Source organism: Peromyscus californicus, unplaced genomic scaffold, assembly GCF_007827085.1.
Source record: "Peromyscus californicus insignis strain IS unplaced genomic scaffold, ASM782708v3 Scaffold_5__1_contigs__length_169319896, whole genome shotgun sequence".
Classification (NCBI taxonomy): domain Eukaryota; kingdom Metazoa; phylum Chordata; class Mammalia; order Rodentia; family Cricetidae; genus Peromyscus; species Peromyscus californicus.
In genome coordinates, this window is record NW_026294573.1 from 3,914,614 (window position 1) to 3,939,302 (window position 24,689).

Genomic DNA, 24,689 nt, shown 5'->3' on the forward strand with positions numbered 1-24,689 from the left:
CTGTGAAGGGTCTTCATTGTGCCCTGTCTTTTTCCCTCTGCTAATTCTAAAAGGCAACTTTGCTGGATACGGCAATCATGGTGCCAGTTCCCTCCTCACGGGGCTTGAAACACATCACACTCCAGGCTGGCAGTAAACTTAAGAGTTAGGGCTGAAGAGCTGAGGGAACCAACACGCCCAGGAAGCATCGCCAGTGACTCCTCCCCCAGCCTTGAGCCTCCATGTGGAGTGACTTCCTTGGCTTCTCCACTCTTGCTCCTCAGGAAGGGGCAGCCCATCCAGCAGGGGGGAGGGTAAGAGACAGGCTGTCCTCCTCACCTCAATCCAGGCCTGCTGAAGGAGGAGCAGAGGCTGGAGTCCAAGAGGGCTCAGGCGAGCAGAAAGGCTGCACTTTACCACAGGTTGCCCGGCTGCTGTTACAGGTGACCCTACCACCATAGAAGTCCAAGCATCTCAGAGGTGGAAGCCAGAGGCACAGTTGGCTCCTGGACTGCATGCTCCCATAACTGCTTTGTCATAGATGAACATAAAGGAAAGAGATGTTTTGATCTGTACCGTCTAGCACCATGAATTCTGACCTTGGAAAGAAACAGTCTGTACCTCAGCCTGCACCTCAGCCTGCCCATCAGCCTGAACATCAGCCTGACCATCAGCCTGAAAGCACAGTTCACTTCAATCGTGTTAAGTTTTCACATGTGGCATTATCTGTTGTTCTGGTTAAAATCATTAGCCACTTCTCCTGTGATTCTTCACCGACTCATCACTAGAAGTGTGTTTTAATTTTTCTAATTGGTCCAGAGAATTTGGGGAAGGAGAAGGAGTGGCAGATTTCTGACCAAGTGGCATTAGTGTCAGAGAACAGCATACCCTTTGATGTAACAATGTTGAGGTTAGCACACAACTCTAATAGAAGCTGCAGCATCTTCACACACGCCTTCACTGTGCTTTGTTCTCGTTCCCTACGAGTTCTATGAGAACCTTTTCAGGCTGCATTTCCAACCATCCTCACGGATGTGTCTCTGCCTGAGAGGTGTGTGGAACTCACCTGCTGGAGGGCCTGTCCATCCCCACTCAGGCTGCATGCACGAGTGCCTCTCAAACGAGAGCCACTTCCCTGCACAGGACGCCCCCATGGCCTTTCACCCTCCTAAACCTGTGAGCCACATCTGCCTGTCTCTGAGTTCTGGCATCGATGTTGTGAAGCTGCTTCTCGGGGTTGGAATTTGAGTGCAGTTTCCCCATCACTGTTCACATCAAGTGGCAGCAGCAGTTCAGACCCCAGCGTGGTCTCATGAGCTGTGACACTAAACTAAGATGGGAAAACGCATCAGGCCTGTTTCCGGCCTGTGTGGTTTAAACCCGTTAGTGTACAATGAAACCAGGAGCTGTAAGCCACTGCCCACCTGGAGGACACCAAAACACCATGTCACTGTTTATCCTGCCTTTCCCAAGGGAACCATATCTCACAACTGGTGAGATGCACAGATCATGGGAGCATCTGCTTGTCAAGTAGAGGTATCCAAAGTAGACTGTGACTCTTGTGTCTTCTCTAGAGAAACACTCACCCACATGCAGTGGGCACAGTCAGTGGCCACAGCACCATTGAGAGAGCCCATGTCCAGTGGGCACAGACAGTGGGCACAGTCTGTGACCACAGTGCCATCAAGAGAGGAGGCCAAGGCTGCAAAGGAGATGTCACATCACAGTCACAAAAGCTCTTGTAAAAACCGGAGACCTGCATCTAACCCCACACCTGGGCCTCACCCCCAGGGCCCAGGAAAGGAGGGAGCAGAGAGCAAGCCCCCTGTGAGCCACTGCCACGAGACAGAAAGTAAGTCTAGACTGTCACCGAAGCTTATGGGACAGCATGGCTCACAATGAGGAAAGAGCCTGGCCTCACTAGAGAGCACAGCCGTCAAGTGAGGGCTCCGCCCATCACAGCAAGGGGACTCCGTCTCTGTTTCTGTCTTTAATTACAGTTTGTGTGTGTGTGTGTGTGTGTGTGTGTGTGTGTGTGTGTGTGTGTGTGTGTGTGTTTATGTGTATATGTGTGTGTGCATGCCCACATGTGCATACATGCACACATGCCTCAGCGCACATGTAGAGGGCAGAGAACAACTTGTAGGTATCGGTTCTCTCCTTCCACCATGGGGGTCCTGGGACAAACTCAGGTCACCAGGCTTGGCAGAAAGCACCTTGACCTCACAACCTGAGACCTCATTTCTGAGCAAATTATGTTTTAAACTATGAATATTTGCAACAACTATAACATTGGCAAGAGAGCTAATAGCAGTAGGGAACTATTTTTAATTCTTAGATGGGATTATACCATTAAGTTCATGTTTTTCAAAAACTGAGTTTGGAGGCACTATGTAAAGAAATACTTGGAAAGGGGATTCACACCCACACAAGGCCGACTCTGGATCCTGGACAGAGCCCAGCTGGCCAGCCATGGAGCTTGGTCTTAGACACACCCGTCCCACTGTCCTGCACACATGACAGACTGCACTGCACAACACGCCTCTTAAGAATAACGTCTGTGGGACCGAAGAGGTGGCTCTGCAGTCAAGGCCACTTGCCACTTTTGCAGAGATTGTTTCCCAGCCCCACATCAGACAGCTCGCAACCACTGTGACTCCAACTCCAGGAGCTCTCTTCTGTCCTCCAGGACACTCACATGCACACAGACAGACACACACACACACACACACACACACACACACACACACACACACACAAAGAAAAAGCATTGTAAAATAAGAGCCCCACACAAAGTCTAGCACAGGCATTCTTGTATCCACCACTTACCAGCCTCAAAGGAGCCGTCTTTATTAATGGGGACGAGGACATGGGACAGGGAGGCAGAGCTGCTCTTGCCTGTCCCATCCAGCTTGACCAGCTGCAGGCGTGGCGTGGTCTCAGGTGGAAAACGGTAAAACTGGAAGGTGAAATACACAGTCTGTGGCCATGGTGCTCCTGGGCAGTCCTGGGCCGCTCTGAACACAACAACAGGGAACCAATCAGACATCCACGGAGAAGCTTGGGGTGTGACATGCACAGGGGCAGGACAGGCGATCACCAAGGTCACCTCAGTTACCGCCAAGAACAGCTTTGTCCTCTCAGAGGACATGACAGTGGCTATTCCAGGTGCCATGACCTCCTGGCTGGAGGTGCTGCTCTCAGCAACACTGGAGCCCGAGAATGGGCACACAAGGGGCAGGTTTTAATTAGCCCCGAAGACCGCACAAAGCGGGGCTTCTGGCATTTACAAAGGAGGGTCCCAGGCAGAATAACATAAAAATGTCAGCATGAGAGAAATACCAATGTTCAAGATGAAGGTAACTGATTACTGATTCAGTTGTGGTGCTCTGAATGACATGGCCCCCATAAGTTCATAGGGAGTGGCACTATTAGGAGGTGTGGCCTTGTTGGAGTAGGTGTGACCTTGTTGGAGGAAGTCTGTCACTGTGGGGAAGGCTTTGAGATCTCATATATGCTCAAGCCACACTCAGTGTCTCAGACCACTTCCTGTTGCCTACAAGATCAAGATGTGTAACTCTCAGCCACCTCTCCATCACCATGTCTGCCTGCATGCCACCATGCTCCCACCATGATGATAATGGACTGAACCTCTGAACTGTAAGCCATCCAGCTAAATGTTTTCTTTATAAGAGTTGCCATGGTCATGGTGTCTCTTCACAGCAACAGAAACCCTAACTAAGACAGTCATTATACACCATATACCCATATCAGATTACCAACTACCCCATAAATGCACACAATTACTACATGTATCAGTTAATTCAGAAAACCAACGGCCATATTCCAGCTGGCAAAACCTAAACACAGAGCATGCCGGGAGTCAGCCCTTCGGCATGAGGAAGCCAGGGAGTGCGATGGATGGGCACCTGGAGACTACCTGCTGAAGGCAAGAAACTGAAGCACGATCTCATTCCCTCGACGACAATCTGACTCCTCCTTCTGAGGGTTGAACCTCACCGGATCTGTGGGGTTGACGGCTTCCACTGGCTGCTGGCTAGCATCCAGGATCTCGGGGAAGCCGGAAGACTGCAGGAGCGCCATTGCTGCTCTCGAGAGCTGCCTTCTCGAGCTGAAACAGAAAAAACCCTCAGCCCGAAGCCCAGGAGTGCCGTGCACACCTCTCTACAAGAGCCTGCTCATCAAAATCAAAGGTCCAGGACCTCCCTGCCAAGCCTCACCTCCTGGTCTGGGCTCCCACAACGATGGGGACATGCAGAGGAGTGAAGGGGAGTTCCTGCAGATGATCGACAGCAGGTGTTCCCAGAACCAAGGACGTCTGGCTCAGGTCAGCTTCCAGGTGAGAGACCCTGCCCTCTAACACGGGTTCCTGCCGAACAAAACCAGGGCTCCAGGAGTGCAGCAAGAACCTGCCAACGACGGACCCCAGAGGTGCTCAGGTCTCAGGGTTTACTGCCCAAATGACTTCTGGGGGGTCATCAGCTCAGCAACTATCAATACAGGAGGCTTTTAATTTCAGGTGACCAATGACAGATTTTAGCATCTGTCCCATGCAATACTTGGGCCAAACTAAAAACAAAAAAATAAATAATAAATTTTTAAAAATTGTGTTTTTATCTGTAAGTCAAGGTTAACCGATCACTCTGTATTTTATACAGCAACCTCATCTGTGAGTCACAAAGCAATGAGGAAGAAAACACAAATTTTATGAGCAGGCCAGTACCACAGAGACACCTGATGTCTGAACACCAAATGCCAAGCGGTGCGGCAAGACATCACATTCCTGTTTGGTCTCAGACTCAGAATGGTAGCAAAAGCCTGATGTGGGCAGTCGGGCAAAAACCTACCCCTCCCGTGCCCTCTCATCCCACAGCCCACATCACAAAGAACACCCCAAGGCCCCGTCACCCAAACAACCAAACACCAGACTTCCTTCCCATGAGGAGGTGATGAGCTTGTGTGGGAGCGGAAAGCAGGACAGGGTGGGTACACTTACTGCCTGGAGCTGGGGACCCTGTGGGGACTGAGGTCTGTCCAGGGACTGAGGAGGAGGCTTGGAAGAGCTGCATGGAGCCGGAGGCTGTGGGGAGGCCGCCAGTTGGGAAAGCGACAGCTGCAAGGCAAGAGTTCTTGGGTGAAATGCTCCAAGCATGCAATCAACGCACACAGAAACACGCATGCCTGCACAGACGCTGAAGACGACTCCCCTGCATCACCACCAGGAGTGATGCCAGCACTCTCCGGGCCAGCGGCTGTTCTGAAGTCCAGAGCCCTCCAAGTTCCCTTAATTCATAATTAGAAGGAGTCCTGGTGCTGTGATTCCTTACGCATCACAACGGAAAAGCGGGTGAGGAGGTGGGGGCTCCTGCTGCAGGACCAGGTGCTGGCACAGCCTCTGGATTTGCTCCTATCCTTGCACTGGACACCTCCAAGGCTCTGTCCAGCTCCCTGTCCACTGAGTCTCCCCACCAAGGCAGCGACCAGACTAGGTGGTCAACAGGAAGTCTGGGGACAGAATGTCCATCTCCACTTCCTCAGAGCATGATCTGACTCAGTCTCCTCACCTCTGTCAGGATAATAATGGCCTCAACAGCTGGGCTGCTGTGAGAACTGCATGCATGTTCAGTGTACTAAGCCATCTACAAAGGTTTATGTTCACAAATGGAAAATGAAAGCGAACATCAAAAGTGGGGGTGGGGCTCTGGGCTGCACCAGAGCGTGTGTCTAGTCACAGCAGGAGTCTGTTTCCAGTGCACACTGCTGTGGGATGATGGCTACCAGCAAGGACAGCTAGCCCACAGGAGGGCTCAGCACGATGAGGGCAGGAGCAGTGTGCACCACACAGTATCCCTGGGACATGGGAAGGGTCTCTAGGGTCCATTCAGCCCCCCTCAGACTGCTACGCCAGCAGAAGGCAGGAAGCGGCCCACAAACTGCACCTTGGATCTGGCTTCCCTAAAATTTGATTTTCAGGATGATGCTGTAAGTCATGCAGCCAAAGCCACCCAGGGCCGGGGGACACGTGCCCCTAGCCTGTTCAGCTGTCAATGACAGGGAGCACTGTTCTTTTTGCACAGAAAGTTCTAGGCTGTGGAGGGGAATACTGACTGATAGGTGGCTGGATGTCCTGCCTCTGTCGGCTGTGGTCCAAAATCTGCCAACACCAAGTGCTTGGTCCATGGGCCAGCTGCTGCCTGGTGTCTATACCACTCTGGGAGGGGTGACGGCCAGGTCCCAGTCTCAGGGACTCAATGGCACTGACTCAACAAGCCTCACCACTGGGAGAACGTGGTATTTTAAGGGTGGATGGCAAGGTCCAGGATCACTGACTGGGCAGGAGGCCACCAGAATGGTAACTGGACCTGGAAGTCAGCTAGCTGAGGCAGGCTGCAGGACAGGGCAGGGGGACCAAAGACACCTCCAGCCCCCGCATCCAAGTGAAGTCCTTTCTTAGGCCCCAAACCCTCTGACCCTTATTCTAGACTACATGAGAGGCCCTCTGGAGCCTGGACTTACCCCTGGTCCCACAGGAGAGTCCTGGATTGCAGCAAGATCCTGGGCTGCTGGTGCTGGCGTGCCTGGGGTAGGGGGAGCACACAGGGCATAAGTGTCTTCAGGGCCCAGAGCCCAGAACGGCAGTCCAGTTGGGACCACTATGCTTCTCTATCACATCTATAACTGGCTGTTTGCATAAACTGCCCAACACAGCTCCTCTGAGCCTGGAGATTGGAAGCAAGGCTGCCTCCTCATACCCACTCTGCCTGCCTCCTCCCCTCTGCAGCAAGCTGCCTTGCTAAGTGTGGGCCAAGTGAGACAGAACACTCTGGTTCCTGGATAACCAAGCTCTCTGATACACTTCTCCGTACCCTCTGCCTTGGGAGTGCCCAGCTCTGAGGTATGCCAGACTTAGTGGTACCATGGCTGCAAGCTGCCTGGTGATCCCAACACCACCTCCTGAACATAGCCCAAGCCCCAGGCTCTCCTCATTCATGATGCAGATGTGCCTTTGGGAAGTCTACCCAGAAGTCAAGGCCAGCCCTCCATGAGGTTCCCCAGAGCAAGGGGCTGAGAACAGCGGTGACGCTTCAGAGGCCAAGGCAGTGTCCAATGGCCCAAGTGGGCCTCTGCAGAGTGACAACCTCCTCTATTGAGGCCACTGCCCTACGGTAGCACAACAGTCAAGTCAGGAGTGAGGCTGAGGTTGGTCTATGCAGATCATCTCAGCTAAGTTCCGTCTTACAGCCACGTCACAGATGCCACCATTGGCCTTCGCCTCCATGGTTACAACTTCTTGTCAATAAGAGGGGCTGTCCCAATGAGACTCGAGCCCATCTGACAGGGAGGGCCACCTCTGCCTGTCCCCAGAGATGAGGGTATAGCCAGAATGCTATAGGAACCTTGTATTTTCCTGTGGAGTGGCCTGACAGTTGTCCCTGAGAGCAGAGCTTCGTGTCCATGCCTTGCCTGGACCACTGCAGTCCCCAGTGATGGGACACTGCCCACTTCTAGGGGACTTTATCCCCTACTGCACTTTGATTTCTGGAAATATCCTGCCCTCTCCCCAGGGCCTTGACCAACCCTCATGGGGCTGACAAGAGATGCCAGGCATTCACACAGGCCTCTCTTCCTCCCATGGGGCCCCTGCTATCCAAGTCTCCACATGGCCCACAACTGACAGCAATGAATCTCATACTTCCCAAGGTCCCCTGGGGACCCCACAGCAGACAGCACAGGGCAAAACAGCCCAGTGTCTCTGCCTCTGTGCCACCTGCATGGAGAAGGCCTCCTGTTGCATTCTGGGTAGCAACAAAACAAAAATAAGATCAGCACACTCGCTACTACGGAGGAAACCCAGAACACACTGCTTAAGCCCCGTACTGCAACGGCCTTCAGGCCACATACTGCCTAGCCTCTTCTGGCTGCTTTCCAGAGGGTCCCTTAGGAGATGATACAGCCTGTCCCAGGTCTCGTGAGGGTCTGGTGGAGGCCTTGTGAGATCTCACTGATGGGGGGACAGAATGACAGGGAGTTCCAGGAATGGAAGTGGGACCAGCCAAAAAGGGCTTCTGCCTCAGGAGACCCAAATGCCCAGACGGGCCGGTACAGCTCATGGCCCAGCTGCCCCCTGGGTCATGGCCCACCTGGGAAGCGTCCACCTACCCACACACTCTCTCCTAACTTGTCAACCAACAGGGTTCCCAGTGACCCAGACACTCATGGCCAAGGAGCCTGTGATCTGAGAAACCAGGGGCTTTGCTTTGGGGGAGCCAGAAGACAAGGCCAGCTGGCTGTTTCCACAGGACGATCTCAGCTCTCTGGAGGCAAATGTGGGTGCTGCCACCCAGCCGGCCGCCACAGGGTGCCTGGCCCAGGTCCCCAGACCATCTTCTGCCACTCTCTCCTCCTAAAACAGCCTAAAGATGAAACGGGGAAAACCTACTTTGTTCCACCCTAAATGGGGACTTGGAAAACTCTACGGGCTGATTTTATAAAGAGGAAAAATTGCAGGAGATGGCTCCATTATCCTTAGCTAAGAGAAAGCCAGCACTTAGGCACGGGCCCGTGTGCATCCTCCGGGCGAGGGAAAGCTTGCTAGCTGGAGGCAACACCACCGGGGCCCATTACCGCTTCTCCCCCACAGGCTCAAATTTGGGTATTGTATGGTATGTTTCTTCAGGTAATTCTTTATATTGTGACTTACCATGCAATTTTACCTTCTGATAGAGCTAAAACAGCCTTTAAAAGGCTCTGGCAGTCCTTTTACGACACCTGCTGTGAGCCCAGGCTGTGAGGGCCCAACCCACACCCCAAGAGAAACACAGGCTGGAAAGAAATACATCCAGACCAAGAGATGCTCGTTTTCCAATCTTTCCCTCTTAGTGCCTCATCCCTACCTGGGGTACACCACAGTCCCACAGGAAAGGCATGTCTGATGGAAAGACCCACTTCTGCTATGGCACACAACTGGGCAGGAACTCCTGGGCAACACATCAGACCCCAGGACAACATGTCTGTGCACCCATGTCTGCCTGCAGAATGTCCAAGTGCACACCACATGCCCCTGAACCAATACAAGCATGCTCGTGTACAGCAAGGAGCCCAAAGAGGATAGCTGGTGTGTTGAACATGCAAGGGCATTACAGTGAGTAGAGCCGGTGACCAGACACACCGGCACAAGTCTATCCTATCTACTGATCCCATCTCCTGAGGGCAGAGGCAGGGGAGCAACCACGTGTGGCAGGCTGGCCTGCTCCAAGCTCGATGGCTCCCTCAACAGGGTGAGCTGCAAGGCATTTAGCCCGCCACTGCACCCATCTGCTAGTGTGAGTTCCCATGTTACCGCCGGCTGAATAAGGCTTTAATTATAGCTAGGTGCTACTCATCAGATCTACCATGGTGGCCCTGCCACAGCCAGAAGGCCCTTCGGGTGGCACTAATGACAGCCATCAGCACAGGCTGGCACAGAGGGATCCACAGGCAGCTGGTAACTACTGACTGCTGCTGCTTCTCCCCAGAATGTGGCCGCGAAGGCTGGACTCCATTCCGGAGGCTTGAGAGAGCGTTTAACTGGGCCTGGGCCTCTGGGTTTAAGAAGTGGCCTGGCCATTAAGGAGAGCATGGAGATCCAGAGACCATGGTTTCTCTTGGGTCAAAGGAGCCCAGGAGCCATGCAGCCAGTGCAGCTCAGTGGCACACAACCTCAGCGTACAGAGGAAAGAGGCTAAGTCAGTGGGTCCCGAGACGCCAGCTGAGGCTGCTGGCCAATTGCCAGAGACTAGGAAAAAGGCTCCCCAGTCACAGCAGGCTCTGCATCCTGCCTGAGCACCGTCTAACTGCTCCTGACACTCTTAACTCTCAACCAGTCTCCAAGCACCAAGAACTGCTGTCCATAAAACATCCACTATCCACCCCAGTTCTCTCAGTTTGGCCTCAAGAAGCCCACGTGTCCTCTGCCTGACTGAGCAGGGGCTCCTGAAGGCCAGGCAGGAGCTTATGCTCTGACCCCAATCTGAACTGTCACAGGTCCCTTTGGGTCACTCAGAGTCCCAAGGCCTGTGTGGCCTCTGACTTCTGTGCACACTAGGGAGAGAGGCCGTTCTCCAAAGCATGCTAGTGTGGCCATAGGGAGACACTTCCCTGGGACACACTGAGCTGCTTCCCTCAGCCCTGGCCAGACCTCAGATATTTTAGCCTGACCAAGAACGCTGGACACTGTCACTCTGAGTAACGGTACTACAGACGCAGCAGAGGAGCACTCTCCATCCATGTCCATTATCACAGCTGGCTGGCCTCCCTAAAGAGTGAGTGTTGGCTGGGCTTTCAGTTCCGTCGGAGCTCCTCCGAAGCATGGGCAAGGACGGGGACCAAGGCACAAGGCAGTGCCCACCCCGGGCAACCCTCAACCTTCCACTGTCCCCTTGTGAGTGGGACCTGACACCACTGCACCACCTAGGGAGCCCCTGATCGGCCATTTCTCCTCTTGAGCCATCTGCCTCTCACATGCTCAGGTCTGGGCCACGTGACAGTGGACAGACAGGACAGGCAGCACCTTCCCCACCTTTACTTTCCTCTCCCTCCGATTCACGTGTCCAACTTGTCACGTGCTTGTACTTAAGCGAGGGCCACAGAAAGATGCCAAGACAAGGAAGTAGCTAACGCAGGCCAGGACAACAACCTCCACCACTGTCCCAGACCTGGTGGCACTGGAGATCCTCAGTACAACAGGGATCCGCAGAAACAGAGATGGATGATGGTACTGTGGCACTTTCCTGCTTGGGCCCTCCTTCCTGAGAGGAGGGCTGCACCTGAGGAACTGGGGAGCAGCAGGCATGTGGGGTGAGGGGTGGTGGGGTGTGGGTAGAGGAAAGCACTCGGCTCGCTGAACGCCCAGCCCATGGTCACCTGTGGTCAACCACAAGACGGCAGAGCAAAGGCCCTGAAGGTGGAGCAAGAAAGGAGTGGCAGGAGGCAGTTGCCTAGCAACAAGCAGCAGCTGGAGAAGGGAGGAGGCAGAGAGGGGGGCAGTGTGGCCATCACAGTGAGGGAGGGGAGGAAAGAGCCTGGGCCTTCGTGAGATGGACATAAAGACGTCACTAGACATAAAGGAAGGTGGCAAGAGTGGCCCTCTGTCATCAGACCACGGGGATAAAAGATGAATCCGTACTAACGGGCTCCGGGTGCCAGAGATTCACAAGGCAACCCACCCGAAAGGCCTTTAGCCCTCACTATCTGCGGGTAAGCCAGCCTTCCCGAGGCTTTGATCACAGGGGCGGGAAAACAGGAAACAAGAGTAAAGGGAAGAAGCTGAGGGTGGGCGGGCACAGGTCTCCACCTGAGTGAACTCAGACCGCAGCCCTCGTGGGATGGGGTGACCTGTCCAGAGCTGGGGGGTCAGCTCAGCTCCCTGACCACAGCCCTGTGTCTAGTCTTCAACAAACTGCCGTGTCCCAGGTGGCCAAAAGCCTCTCCCCGACTTCTGGGGGGGACCAGGCTCCGCAGACACAAGGCCACCACTCCCGGTGCAGAGGAGGCTACAATACAGTGGCAGATGGCAGGGTCTAACCACACGTGTCCTTGGAACACGGCAGTGCGTGTTTTCGACGACCCCTGCTACAGGACTGTTTTCAGATCTACTCAGCAAACAATCCAAAATGCTGTCGCCGTCAGAACACTCAAAAGCAAAACACTGGGTCGAGGAAATTCCAAGTTTCATCAAAAGTGCAGTCCGAGTGCCCTCTAGTGGCTCGGTGTTTGCTCTCCCCTCGTAGGTGACAAACAGACCTGTCTCTCTGTCAACTTTATAGGAAAAATAAAAAGGATGATCCATACGGGAAAGCCTGAATACCTCACTTAAAGTGACAGCCACATGTCATTAAGGTTTCCAGAAGAGCTGTGTAAGCTGGTATGACAATGAGGTCTGCAAAGTTCCCCTCGCAAGTTAGACGCTAGAGAATATTTAAGTCTCTTATATTGGGGTCTTGGGAGGCAATGATTTCTAAGCGAGGAGCAGAGTGGAATGATTCTATCAACGGGACATGAGTGCAGTCATAAATTCAAATTAAATAAGCCAAACAAAATCAGGTCTCAGCCACACAGTCACTATGATACTGTACTACAGAGCTGTTCCTGATGTCTACAGAAACCAAAGCAGACACCTCTCTGCAGAGACAGTGAATCTTTTTTAAAGATCTAAGAGTGTGTTCACGATGGCTCTGCTTCTTCAGAACTCAAACTGCTGCTCATGTGTCCCAGAGGAAAACACCCCCAGCAGGCTGAGAGGAGACACTCAGGGGAGGCTGGCAGGCAGGCTCTGTCCTCCCTTCCCCCTGCCCCCCTCAGCCCACCCATTCATTAGTCAGTCCCTCCCTAGCCACATCCACCCAGGGGCTGCTGAAGGGCAGGCCCCTGGCCTTGGGTTCTGTACTTCTCAAGCAGGGGAAGCTTTTGCTCATTTGCATTTTGCTCACAGCAGCAGCTCGAGAAGGGGACAACTGGAGGCACAGTGTGGCCCCCACAGATATGGGATCTAGGCAGAACTACAATGATGGGGGCTCATATGGCGACCAACGCTTTCCAATTGTTCTCCCTGAGCCCCTAAACCTCTCTGAGGACTTTCCTATCGGGAGCCGCCCTGCACCCCTCACCACATACCCAGAGTGACCCCCATCCCCAGCACCCAGTCTCCAGCCTCCCCACTCCCTGTCCCTAGTCTTCTGTCAGTGGTGGGTAACACAGCACGATGCTGATCACTACCTCAAAACTCGCTTGGAACAAAGTGACGCACGCTCTGTTGGGATTCCTAAATCCAAGGATTATCCTGGAGTGCCTGAGCTCAGAGCAAGGAGAAACTTCTGGCAAGAAGCCAGTTCTGCAGGAAACAGAGCTGGAAGGAGGGGAAAGCACAGGGTGAAGGCAAGGAGACAGATGAGGTCTCAGAAACATGCTGGGCTCTGGGATCCCGCCACCCCTAACACCAGGACTGACTCTGAGCTTTTCCATCACATGAGCCAATGAGATTCCTTCTTTCTTTAATTTATCTGGCAAATAAATCCGTTTATTTATCCATTCCCTGGCTGGGGAGGAGAGGGTGTTTTTTAAATTCTTGACTACTAAAAGGTCACAGGGCTGTGAAGACGACTCACTGGATAGGCGCAAGCATGAAGGTCTGAGTTCAAATCCCCAGCACACGTGAAAAAAAGCCATGTACTGTGGAGGGCGGAAACAGGAAACACTCATTCATCCACTCAGTTATGCTGAGAGTTCAATTTAGAGCCTCACACATGCTCTACCACTAAGCTGTATTCCCATCTACAGACACAATATAAAATGTGGGGGCAGGAGGTGGCGGGGGGGGGGGGGGCAGGAGGTGGCAGGGGCAGGAGGTGGCGGGGGGGGGGGGGGGGAGGAGGTGGGTGGCGGGGGGGCAGGTGGCGGGGGCAGGAGGTGGCAGGGGCAGGAGGTGGCGGGGGGGGGGGAGGAGGTGGGTGGCGGGGGGGCAGGTGGCGGGGGCAGGAGGTGGCAGGGGCAGGAGGTGGCGGGGGGGCAGGAGGTGGGTGGCGGGGGGGCAGGTGGCAGGGGCAGGAGGTGGCAGGGGGCAGGAGGTGGGTGGCGGGGGGGCAGGTGGCGGGGGCAGGAGGTGGCAGGGGCAGGAGGTGGCGGGGGGGCAGGAGGTGGGTGGCGGGGGGGCAGGTGGCAGGGGCAGGAGGTGGCGGGGGCAGGAGGTGGCGGGGAAGGGCAGGAGGCGGCGGGGGCAGAAGGTGGCAGGGGCAGGAGGTGGAGGGGGCAGGAGGTGGCAGGGGCAGGAGGTGGCGGGGGGGGCAGGAGGTGGGTGGCGGGGGGGGGCAGGTGGCGGGGGCAGGAGGTGGCGGGGGCAGGAGGTGGCGGGGGGGGGTGTTAGGAGGGGGCGGGGGCAGGAGGCGGCGGGGGGCAGGAGGTGGCGGGGGAGGGCAGGAGGCGGCGGGGGGCAGGAGGTGGTGGGGGTAGGGGCTGCAGAGACAGCTCAGCAGCTGAGAGCATGCATTGACTGCTACTGTAGAGGACCTCGTTGAGTTCCCAGCACCCACAGTGAGTGCCCCCAAATGCCTGCAAATCCATCTCCAGGAGACAACCCGACACCTTCTCTGGCTACTATCGGCACTGAACTCACATGCACACACCCACACACAGACACACACATATACACACAATTAAAAATAAAAATAAAATCTAAAACAAAATAAAAACTGTTCTCAAGAACAGCCAAGGCTGCCGGGTGGTGGTGGCGCACACCTTTAACCCCAGCACTCGGGAGGCAGAGGCAGGCGGATCTCTGAGTTCAAGGCCAGCTTGGTCTACAGAGTGAGTTCCAGGACAGCCAGCGCTCCACAGAGAAACCCTGTCTCAGAAAATAAAAATTCTAGGAACATCCAGGGCCATTCTGCCACTCTGGCTGCACATCGTGAGGGTAACAAGGGCACAGTTACCATCTGCCCTGTCTGTTGTGGCAGCCATCAGAGACTCTGTCCCGTTACATCATACTAATCGTCTCCGTTTTCCTAGCATATCTAAAGCTTTGTTTTTTAATCCATCTAGATGTGCGTATGTGTGTGTGTGTGTGTGTGTGTGCGCCCACGCGCGCACGTGACATGAGTTATTTTGCAACATTTATTTGAGTGACATGAAGCTAGGAATTTCACATTTTCTGTACAACCAGGTGTACCAGCACCATCTACTGGCTGGTCTGTCCCGACTCCCTGTGGTCAGCACAATGACTAACTGCTCCCCCAAAGACAGCCACGTCCTAATCCACAGGAGCTGCTAGTGAGAGCTGCTGGTCAGCAGACCCTGAGGCATCGCTTGAGCAGAGACGCTGCTCACTGCCAGGATGCAGGAAGGAGGGGATGAGGGGCCAAACAGTCACTAGATATTGGGGGAAGGGAAGGAAATGGATTCTCCACGCAGCCTGTGGATGTGACTTCTAGAGCGGTGGGATAACAAGGATGCACTGTTTTAAGTCACCAAGTGTCTGCCAAGTTATTGCAGCAACAAGAACCGCAGGCATCCTATCTGCACAGGGATGCCCATCACCCCGTAGACGCCACACTGTTCTTGGGCCTGTAACTCTATGCATAAGTCTGCAAACCAAAAATACTGAGGTTTCATTTCTTCCAAACTGCCTTGGCTGCCCTTTACTGGATTGTTTTTAGATTTAAAAGTAGCACATATCTAAATAAATAAATAAATAAACACAGTGCGTGGGTACAATACACTCTAGGCAGAAATCACAACCTAAGAGTCAGCACAAAAGGGAGGGCACAGGGAAGGACTCCAGGGAGTTTGCATGGCCCCTAGACCAGCAGCGGGGGAGGGAGTTAGAGAGGGCGGGGGTTAGAGGGGGGGCTAGAGGGGGGGTTAGAGGGGGCAGGAGTGGGGGAGAGAAGAGTGGAAAGGAGGGGAGGCAAGGATGACCTCAAGCAACAGGCAACAAAGACAGAGGTCCTGAGTGGCCACCAAATGTCAACTGTCCAGTGATTTTCAGGTCAGAAAGAGAGGTAATCACGGTCAGCAAGGCGGATGGACTTGTTAAAACAGAGCCACGAGTACAGGACACCAAGGAAGCCAATGTCCAAGTACAGAGCAGCAGCTGGGTGAGTAAAGCAGCTTAGGATGGCAGAGGTACCTTCCAGTCTCCAGCTCGGGCCCACCTGGAAGCTGACAGACACAGCAGGGAAGACCATCGGGAAAAGTGGAGCCCCTAAGGCCAGCTGACCTCGTCTCATTTGGGGAGTGCAGGCAGAGCTTGTGAGGAGTCTGGTTATCTGGGGGAAGGCAGCCCTACCTGATCAGGCCCCATCCAACACAGCTGAAGAACAAGACCCAAATGATCAAACTGTCCTCAGAGCTTTACACCACGTATTAGACTCACAAATTCTCAACCCCCAACAGGAGAGAATCCCAAGTATCCATAAACCAGGCAGAGCTCATCAGACATGCAGAGGAGAGACACCACCCAAGTCCCCACAGAAAGCGGAAGGCAGAGCTGTGCAGGTTATGAGAGGCAGGTAGGAACAAGGTTACAGGGACAGGGTGAGTCCTGCATGCCTCTGGCTACCCACAGGCTGGTGACCACCACTAACCATAGTGTTTCATATTTCCAAACAAAGAGAAAAGATTTTGGGTATTCTTAGCGCAGAGATGGACACACCCACTGCCCTGACCCCAAGATGGCTACAGACGCACTGGAGCACCCCACCCCATGCAGCCCTTCTGTAGCTAAGAGACGAACTTGAGAGCGAATTGACTAAGACATTCCGGTCAGCCAACAGAACACTCAAGTCTGTAAGCTGTATTCCACATAAAATGAGGACTTACTCTGGAGTGACGCTGACAGAAAGTGCACCCTGCTGCCCACCACCCGAGGGATTCGGCAGACTTTCTGGCAGCACCCCAAGTGGAGGGGATGCTGCACAGCCAGATCCCACTTACATGAGACGGTCCACTAATGTACACACTGCGGGAACAACCCTGAGCGGTCTGCTAAGCACAGAATTCAAACTAGGAACTTCAACTGCTCTGCAGAGAGGGAGCCTTCAACAGGGCTTGTCATTTCAGAAAATCCAGTGACCAGGAAATGGAGGTCTGCATATCAAGCTGTAGGTCAAGGGTCAGTGGGCCCCTCACCTATCAGTGAGAAACTTACATTCAACAGGACCAGACTCCACAACAGAACCTCAACATACAGACAGTACCCTATGCCAGAACTCGGGCACCAAATCAGGACAGAAAACCTGTCTAAACTGTCCAGATTATCAGAGGCTGGGTGGGGAGGGCAGGGAGAGGCTAGGAAGGGACAGCATGTCCTCTCTGGCCACTTGGCATCCCCTGCTGTTGGGCAGTCAGAGGGATTGTGGTAGCACAGCAGAAGGGAGCACAATAGGAGGGTGGGAGCACAACAGGATGGGAGCACAGCGGGAGGAGGGGAGCAGAGCGGGAGGGAAGCACAGGGGGGAGGGGAGCACAGGAGGAGAGGAGCACAGGGGGAAGGGAGCACAGCAGGAGGGGAGCACAGCGGGAGGAGAGCAGAGTGGGAGGAGGGGAGCACAGCAGGAGAGCACAGCAGGAGGGGAGCACAGCAGGAGAGCACAGCAGGAGGGGAGCACAGCAGCAGGAGAGCAAGCAGGAAGAAGGGAGCACAACAGGAGAGCACAGCAGGAGGAGGGGAGCACAGTGGGAGGGGAACACAGTGGGAGGAGGGGAGCAGAGCAGCAAGAGGGGAGCACAGCAGGAGGAGGAGAGCAGAGTGGGAGGAGGAGAGCACAGCAGGAGGAGGAGAGCAGAGTGGGAGGAGGGGAGCACAGCAGGAGTAGAGCACAGCAGGAGGAGTAGAGCACAGCAGGAGGAGAGGAGTACAACAGGAAGGGAGCACAGCGGGAGGAGGGGAGTACAGCAGGAGGGGAGCACAGCAGGAGGAGGGGAGCACAGCAGGGGAAGGAGAGCACAGCAGGGGAAAGGGAACACAGCCGGAGGGGAAACAGCCAGAGGAAAGGAGCACAGTGGGAAAGTGGGAGCGCAGCAGGATGGGAGCATAGCAGGAGGGTGGGAGCACAGTGGGGGGAAGGAGCAGTGGGAGGAAGGGAACACAGCTGGAGGAGGGGAGCACAGCTGGATCAAGGGAGCACAACTAGAGGAGGGGAGCACATTGCTCTGCTCTATGGATTCGCAAGCTGTTCATTCCCCATCTACCTGTGTCCAGGGCCCCTACAGCCCTCAGTTGGCAGGAGACAGATCTGCTCCAGAAACCCCCACAACTACTCAACACCCACGTACGCATCTTGCTGTGCAAGCCATCCTGGCTTCACCAGACTCAGGCCTAAAGCAAAAGGCACTGACCACAGGCCCAGGCCACACAGAAGACACTGGGCCATCAAGCTCAGTGACAGTACCGGTTCTTCAGCCCACACACAGCTGTAGACCTGTCACTCACAGGGCGAGGACTGAACCTCTGTGGGAGGCCATTGCCACTGGCATCCCATTATGACCCCTTTCCTGAAGGGATGTCCCCAAGCCACCCAGTGGACGGCAACAGTGCTTCAGTGAAAATGGAAGGACAAGACCAAAAGCAGCCAGGGCGGCTGCCGGCACATCCAGCGGGCCCTTGATGAAGTCACCCTTCACCAGCAGACACACACTTGCTTGGGACCAATCTATGGCTGGAGTCTGGGCGACAGACAGCTGGACCACACATTATCACACTGTCCAATGCCACATCATCAGCTTAGGGAGACCAGCTAATTGATTCGATAGGGCAATCTGCGGCAATTATCCCGCAGGGCTGATGAGAGAGGGAAGCAGGCTGCAGGGTAGAGTCAGCTCTCTGGAACTCACCTGAAGGGGACGCAGGTGTCTTCCTGGAGGAACGCCGCTCTGCCTTGGGGCCATGCTCTGGGGGGGTGTCTGAGCTCAGCGAGAACTGGAACTGGATGGTTCCCGACTCCACCTGCTTCACCTGTGATTGACCCCACGAGAGCAACGATGGCATCCCTCGCTGGCCCTTCCGTCAGTGACTCACCAGTGACTGCCCAGACCCCCCTCAAAAAAAGTTTAATCAAGAGAGCAAAGACTCCGGAAGCCACATGTTCTTAGATCATAAACAACTAATTTTCTGAGACGAAAATTAGTTGTAGCATTAAAATCCCAGGGGGCCATATTATCAGAGAATGACATTTACCCAGGAAATATAGTTTAAGGTATTTAATAGGCCACAATGTGTGTGTTTTAATTAACATGTAATATTGACTTACTTGCATAACAATAGTCCTGTGGGTTTTAACCCCTGTGCAGAATCACATGACCTGCCCCATCCCTCCCTCGGCTGGTCCAAGCATCCACTGCCTGCTTCTCCATAGCCAGGCTGGTCTTCCTGAGTGTCATGTGGACACAATCACGCAGCACGCGGCCCTTGAGAGGGACTTTCTCACACACTCAATCCACACAATGCCCATGGAGACTGACCACGTGTGAAACTATCTACAGTCCGTGCCTTTCAGGGTTGAGTCATGCTCTATCACACTGATGTGCCACTGTCCACCCATCTGTCCACTCGCTGGGAACACCAGGCTAGCTGCAGGTCTGCAGACTGTGCACAGAGGTCTGGGAACACCGGGCTAGCTGCCGATCTGCAGACTGTGCATAGAGGTCTGGGAACACCGGGCTAGCTGCCGGTCTGCAGACTGCGCACAGAGGCGACATAAACGGTGGTGGGCGAATTGCTGTGTGAACCGGCTTCATTTCTCTGGGAACTGGCTGCTAGAAAGTGACTCTGTAGACACTACAGTTTGTAAAACTTAAAATAAAATTTTAAAAAAATCTGAGCCATAGGGGCTAGAGAGATGACTCAGTGGTTAAGAACACTGGCTGCTCTTCCAAAGGACCCAGGTTCAGTCCCCAGCACCTACTGGGTTTAAACTGTTATTGTTTGAATCTGAAATGTCTCCCATAGGCTCGTGTTCAGAGCTATCTTGAAGGCGTGTGGACCTCTACTGAGTGGGGCCTGGCTGCTGCCAATGGGTCACTCGGGGCCACCACCTTTGCCAATCACATGCACCCGACTCTGGCTGGCTCCCTCTACCTCCTCTCCTCCTAAGTGAGAAGTCTGGACTATAGTCCCACCTCCATGCGCCCACCTGCCTTCCCTCCCAGGACACACTTAGTCCCTCTGAGGCTGTGAGCCACAATAAGCCTTTCCGCCCTGGTTTCTGTCTGGTATTTTGGTTACAACAAAATGAATTGTAATTAGTGTGGTATCTTATTGTTAATGATTTTTCTTGAGGTTTTAAATGTAAACTCTACCAGGGGTAGAGCACATGCTTGTAACTCAGCACTTGGGAGGCTGAGAGGAGGGCACCACCAGTTTGAGGCCAGTGTGGGCTACACGGTGAGACCCTTTCTCAAGTAAGCAACTGAACGAATTAAACAAAAATTCATCTCTGACATCTCACTCCCTCTAGAGGATGGAATGCAGATGCTCTCACCTAGATCCTGGCTCCTGACATCACACTGTCATTTCACAGTATCTAAACACCTTGAAGACCTCACAGGATACCTTGCAGCTTCTGCTTCCACCTCCCAGGAAGCCCACTCAGCCCCCATTCCCGCTGTTCTTCACCCCCATCTTCCACATTTCCTTCTGTCTGGAGAAACCCAGGCTGCTCCTGAATTCCCTTCAGTTCACTGGGGAAGGTAATGCCTGTGCTTCGGGTGACTCTTGATAGGTACAGAATTCTGGGTTCCAAAATCTTTTGTTTTCCCCACTGGCCCCCATGGCTTCTGACAGGAACCCACAAGCATCCTCGTCACCATTCTCTGTAGGCAAGGAACCACTTTTCTATTTCTGTTCTCAACTCTTTTCCTTCGCTTTTAGTTCTCAGTGTTCACAGCGTCTGGTGAGGTTACTTCCCATTTATCTCTGGGCTTTTACTGAACTTCCGGACATCTTGGTTTGTGTCTCTTGCCCGAGGTTTCCTGTCATTACATCTTCAGAGGTGTTTCCTGCACCGGGCCCTCTCCCGTCTCCTGGGATGGGGTGCTGGGCTCTGGCACTGTCCCACTGGTCCGCAGCAGAGCTCAGCCTGCCGCCGCCTGCAGCTCCTGCAGCTCAGGAGGTCCTAGTTCCGCTGACTGACCTTCAGGTTCACAGGCTCTTCAGCCATGCACCCAGCTACACAGCACATCTTGTGAAGATTTTAACGTGGCCGTTTTTCAGTTCTAAAATTTCCATCTTGCTCACCTCTGTACCTCTTCTCTCTCTTTTCACTGGTGTCGGCACCCATGTGCCTGGGCACTTCCACGGCGCTGTTTTCAGATCTTTGATAACCAACCTTTGCACCAGCTCAGTGTTGCTATCTACCGAACGTCTTGTCTCTACCTCGGCTCTTGGTAAACAAAATCGTTTAGATTATATTGCACTCATTTTAAAGATTTACATTAAGAGTCTATGGCTGCTTTGCAGTCCATGAAGAAAGTTGATATTGTGTGTCAGTGGGATCAGGGCTCAGGTCCCAGCTTCTGATCACAGTTCCTATGGGCAATGGTGTTCACACGAGAGCTCCTCTCAAAGCTTGCACAGTCCCCTTAAGATCTTCTGCTTATGTTCGTCCAGTGGGCAGCCCTAGGACTGGACAGTGTCCAACCCATACACACAGCTCAGGTCTCAAACTCCTTGGCCTGCTGTTTGAGGTCAGATCCACATTACAGCTTGGGCTAAGCTTACAACATCTGCTTCCAAGCCCCTCCCCTGTGAGTGCTGTGCAGTTCCTGGGCACCCTTCGACTTTCCAACCAGGCCTGCTGTATGCATCGAATCTGAGGCCGGGTGATTTATAAAGAGGACAGGAGTGTGAAAACGGCTAATGTCCTCATCCATCAGTTCAGGAACTCAGTGCATGATGTCTACAGTTGATAAACTAATAGCACAGGAAGCATACTATTTCAAAATCAAAGGTAAATAACTATAAATCATAACTAGGAACTGAAAGCTTCTGGAGGTATAAATACTTTTAAAGGATTATTCACCCAGAGGAAAAAGACAAGAAAAGGACAAGAGCTAGGCAGGAAACATAGCCATGAGATGTTACCTCACTTCACACAAACTATGAAATAACGGTCAGTAGGACGAATCCTAAAATGTGCTTCCCAGAAACAATGCATTCCAGCGTTGCTACTTTCCTTGACTGGCAGCTGCCATGGGCTCAGGGACATTCTTCCAAGTCTCCATGTGCGTATTCAAAAGGCAGTCACTGAACAAGGGAGAGGGCACAGGTGCACGCACCTGGATCCCAGCTGGTCTCACCTGGCCAGTGTTGGAGCCACAGGCAGGAACGTGAAGAGGCCGAACTGCTTCCCCGGGACAGGGGTGGAGACAGGGCCTGTGCCATCACAACTCACCACTCTCCCCCACCCGTCTGCTCAGGGTGCTGGTCCTCAACAACAGCACTTCTGGCCCCAAAAGCCTGCAGCAAGGTCTGTAGACCCTTGGGCTGCCACAATTGGAGATGCTACTGACATCTAGTGGCAGAAGATGGGGATGCAGCCGAAGGCCCTCTAGAGCGGACGGTCCCCAACAAAAAGTTACCTGGCAGAAACGTCAGCAGTTCTGGGGTTGAGAAATGGAACTCAGATGTGATGTTCTTCATGGAAAATGGAAATGTTTGACACGTGTGTCACTAAGCAAGTCAAATTTTCAAAATGTGTGTGCCTGATACAGTTCACACACTCAGAAAGGAAAAGCAATGAAGTGTCGAGACAAGTTCTAAACGGGACAAACATTTACACCAGACAGACAGACAGACAGACAGAGACACACAGAGAGACACACAAAGGGACATAAAACCACATGGAAACTACACCAAGAGGGAGGGGAGGAAGGGGGTGATTTAAAATGTCCTGGGTCCATCCTGGCCCTCGAGGGTGTGACAGGGCACCCTCCCCGTGCCGCTCTTCCATGTGGTGCATGGAGCCTTGACCCTCACTTCCTCTTTCTCAGGTGAAGGGGCCGTACTTGTCATTTCATAATATGGTTCCATAATGAGAGACAAGCTCTTAACAAGGAAACCGCACAATCAGCTGCTCCCTGATGCAGGTCCCCAAAGCATCAACCAGACCGTAAATAACAACACTGGAAATAATAATAATAATAATAGCTGTAGCTGGAGTCAGCACAGACTGTGAAATGGCAGGTATGGGCACATTCTAGGCACCACCTGGAAGAGCGGGGTGGGGGTGGGGTGCCCTGTTATACCCTAGAGGGCCAGGATGGACCCCAGACATTGGCCAGAGCCAAGCCATAGTTCCAAACCTGTCCATGGTGCCCTGGGTCACTTGCCTTCCAAGACCCCCACCTGGGCAGGGCAGCCAGGGCAGGGCAGCCAGGGCAGGGCAGCCAGGGTGACATACATCCTGCAGCCTCTCCTGACCTTACTTGCTTTCCAGGTTGGAGCTCAGAGAATGTCACAGCCAAGCAGCTTTTTTAATCTGAGAATCTGCAGTGGACCTGCCACCCTACATCCAGCTGAGAGGGGCAAGGTCCGGAGTGGTTATGTGATGAGTGTAACACCCAGCTGTGGACCGAAGCCAAAACCCTGCCTAGCTCTCATGCACTCACCCTCCTGGCAAAAACCACAGGAAGACCTCCTCTGAGGCACCAAACATGGACCCAAGCCGAGGAGAAACTCCTCACCAAGTGTGCAAAACAGTCCAGCAAGGCATCCAGAGGTGGAGATGTGAACAGGGTGCTAGCTGGCCTAACCACGGCTCAGCAAGCACCGAGGGCGTGCCCAGGACACAGGAGAGGTTTGTTCAGGAAATACCAGAAACATACTAGTCCATTTGGAGTTTTAGAATAAATAAACGTAGACTCAGTGGGTAAAGTGCTTCTGAGTAAACGTGAAGACCTGAGTTCAATCCTAGGAACTCACATAAAGCTAAGTGTGGCAGTCCATATCTATAACCCCAATACTGTGGGGAAGAGGGGGGACAGGTGGATCCCAGGGGCTCACTATCCAGGCATGCTAGCTCCAATCAGCAAGCTCCAGCTTCAGTGAGATTCTGTGTCCAAAAATAGGATCAGGAAGAATACTGAAAAAAACCCAATGTCAACTGCTGGCCCCCACATGCATTCTCATGGGTGAATGCACCCGAATATCACACACACACACACACACACACACACACACACACAAATGAACTTGCTAGAAGCATTTGAGAATCACACCTATGAAGTACTTACCTCCTCAGAGCTCATGCTAGCTGAAGGCACCTTATAGACCAGACAGTGTGAGGGATTGTGCTGGATCCCACCCTGAAGAGGCAGCGTCACTTTTCCTGAGGCCGCCTCCAGCTCGGGGTTCCAAACAGCCCAGCGAACCATGTGCATGCATGCCAAGTTGGATAGAGAGGTGGACAAGCCCGCCTGGAATGGAAGCACACAGTCATGGAGTGAGCGCAGCAACCACCTGGGTGGGACATCAGTGATGTGGTCGCACAGAACCCGGGGGGCCAGGGCCTCCCCCCCCCCCGCTCCACCCAAGAAGGGAGCGAGGCAGAGGATGCAGCATCCACGGCGTGAACAACCTGTCCTAAGACCCACCAGTCTTAGGACCCCACCAGCTTCCTCCTGTGGCTCAAGGCAGCAAGGGCCACTCTAAGACGCCTCCACTCCTCAGGGACCTTTCTGCAGACCTGTAAACCTTGGGAACTTGCCGAGTTCTCCTCAAATGCATCTGAAAAATTAAAGAATGGCACCTGCATTGCTGAAGAGAAGCTTTGCAAAATAATGGTGTGAGTGTGTGTGTGTGTGTGTGTGTGTGTGTGTGTGCGCCTGTGCAAATATCTGTGTCAGGGAGATGTGCATGTGTATGTGTATATATGTGAGGATCTGTGTACTTATATATGTGTGGGTTTATGGAAGGTGTATATGTGGGGAGAGTCTAAGTATGTATTGTATATGTGTAAATGTGTATGTGGGGGTATAGGTATGTGTGTGTGTATATATGTGTGTGTATATATAGGTGTATGTATATGTATGTGTACGAGGGGGTGGAGGTGCATGGTCAACTCGGGGTTACTGGTACACATCTTCATCAAAGGCTGAATAGAGGATGAGTACAGTAGACTGGAGAGTGTCTACGGAGCCGGGAAAGCAATTCGGCTCAGTTT

At 53.4% G+C, this 24,689-nt stretch overlaps 1 protein-coding gene across 10 annotated transcripts in view; it reads right to left on the minus strand.

The window, feature by feature from the left end:
* The window catches only part of Nphp4 (nephrocystin 4), a 91,725-nt gene that overhangs the window by 23,844 nt on the left and 43,192 nt on the right, over positions 1–24,689 (minus strand). For 7 of the 10 annotated variants that reach the window (XM_052718739.1, XM_052718736.1, XM_052718733.1 and 4 more), the window contains exons 10-16: positions 23,761–23,943; positions 18,364–18,484; positions 6,517–6,578; positions 4,997–5,113; positions 4,221–4,369; positions 3,920–4,111; positions 2,809–2,996 (exon numbers count right to left, since the gene is read on the minus strand). In XM_052718739.1, coding sequence (XP_052574699.1) covers positions 2,809–2,996; positions 3,920–4,111; positions 4,221–4,369; positions 4,997–5,113; positions 6,517–6,578; positions 18,364–18,484; positions 23,761–23,943 — 1,012 coding nt within the window. Of the gene's footprint in view, positions 1–2,808; positions 2,997–3,919; positions 4,112–4,220; positions 4,410–4,996; positions 5,114–6,516; positions 6,579–12,753; positions 13,309–18,363; positions 18,485–23,760; positions 23,944–24,689 lie in introns of those variants that run through there. The other 3 variants (XM_052718743.1, XM_052718740.1, XM_052718742.1) reach the window with 3 other exon arrangements.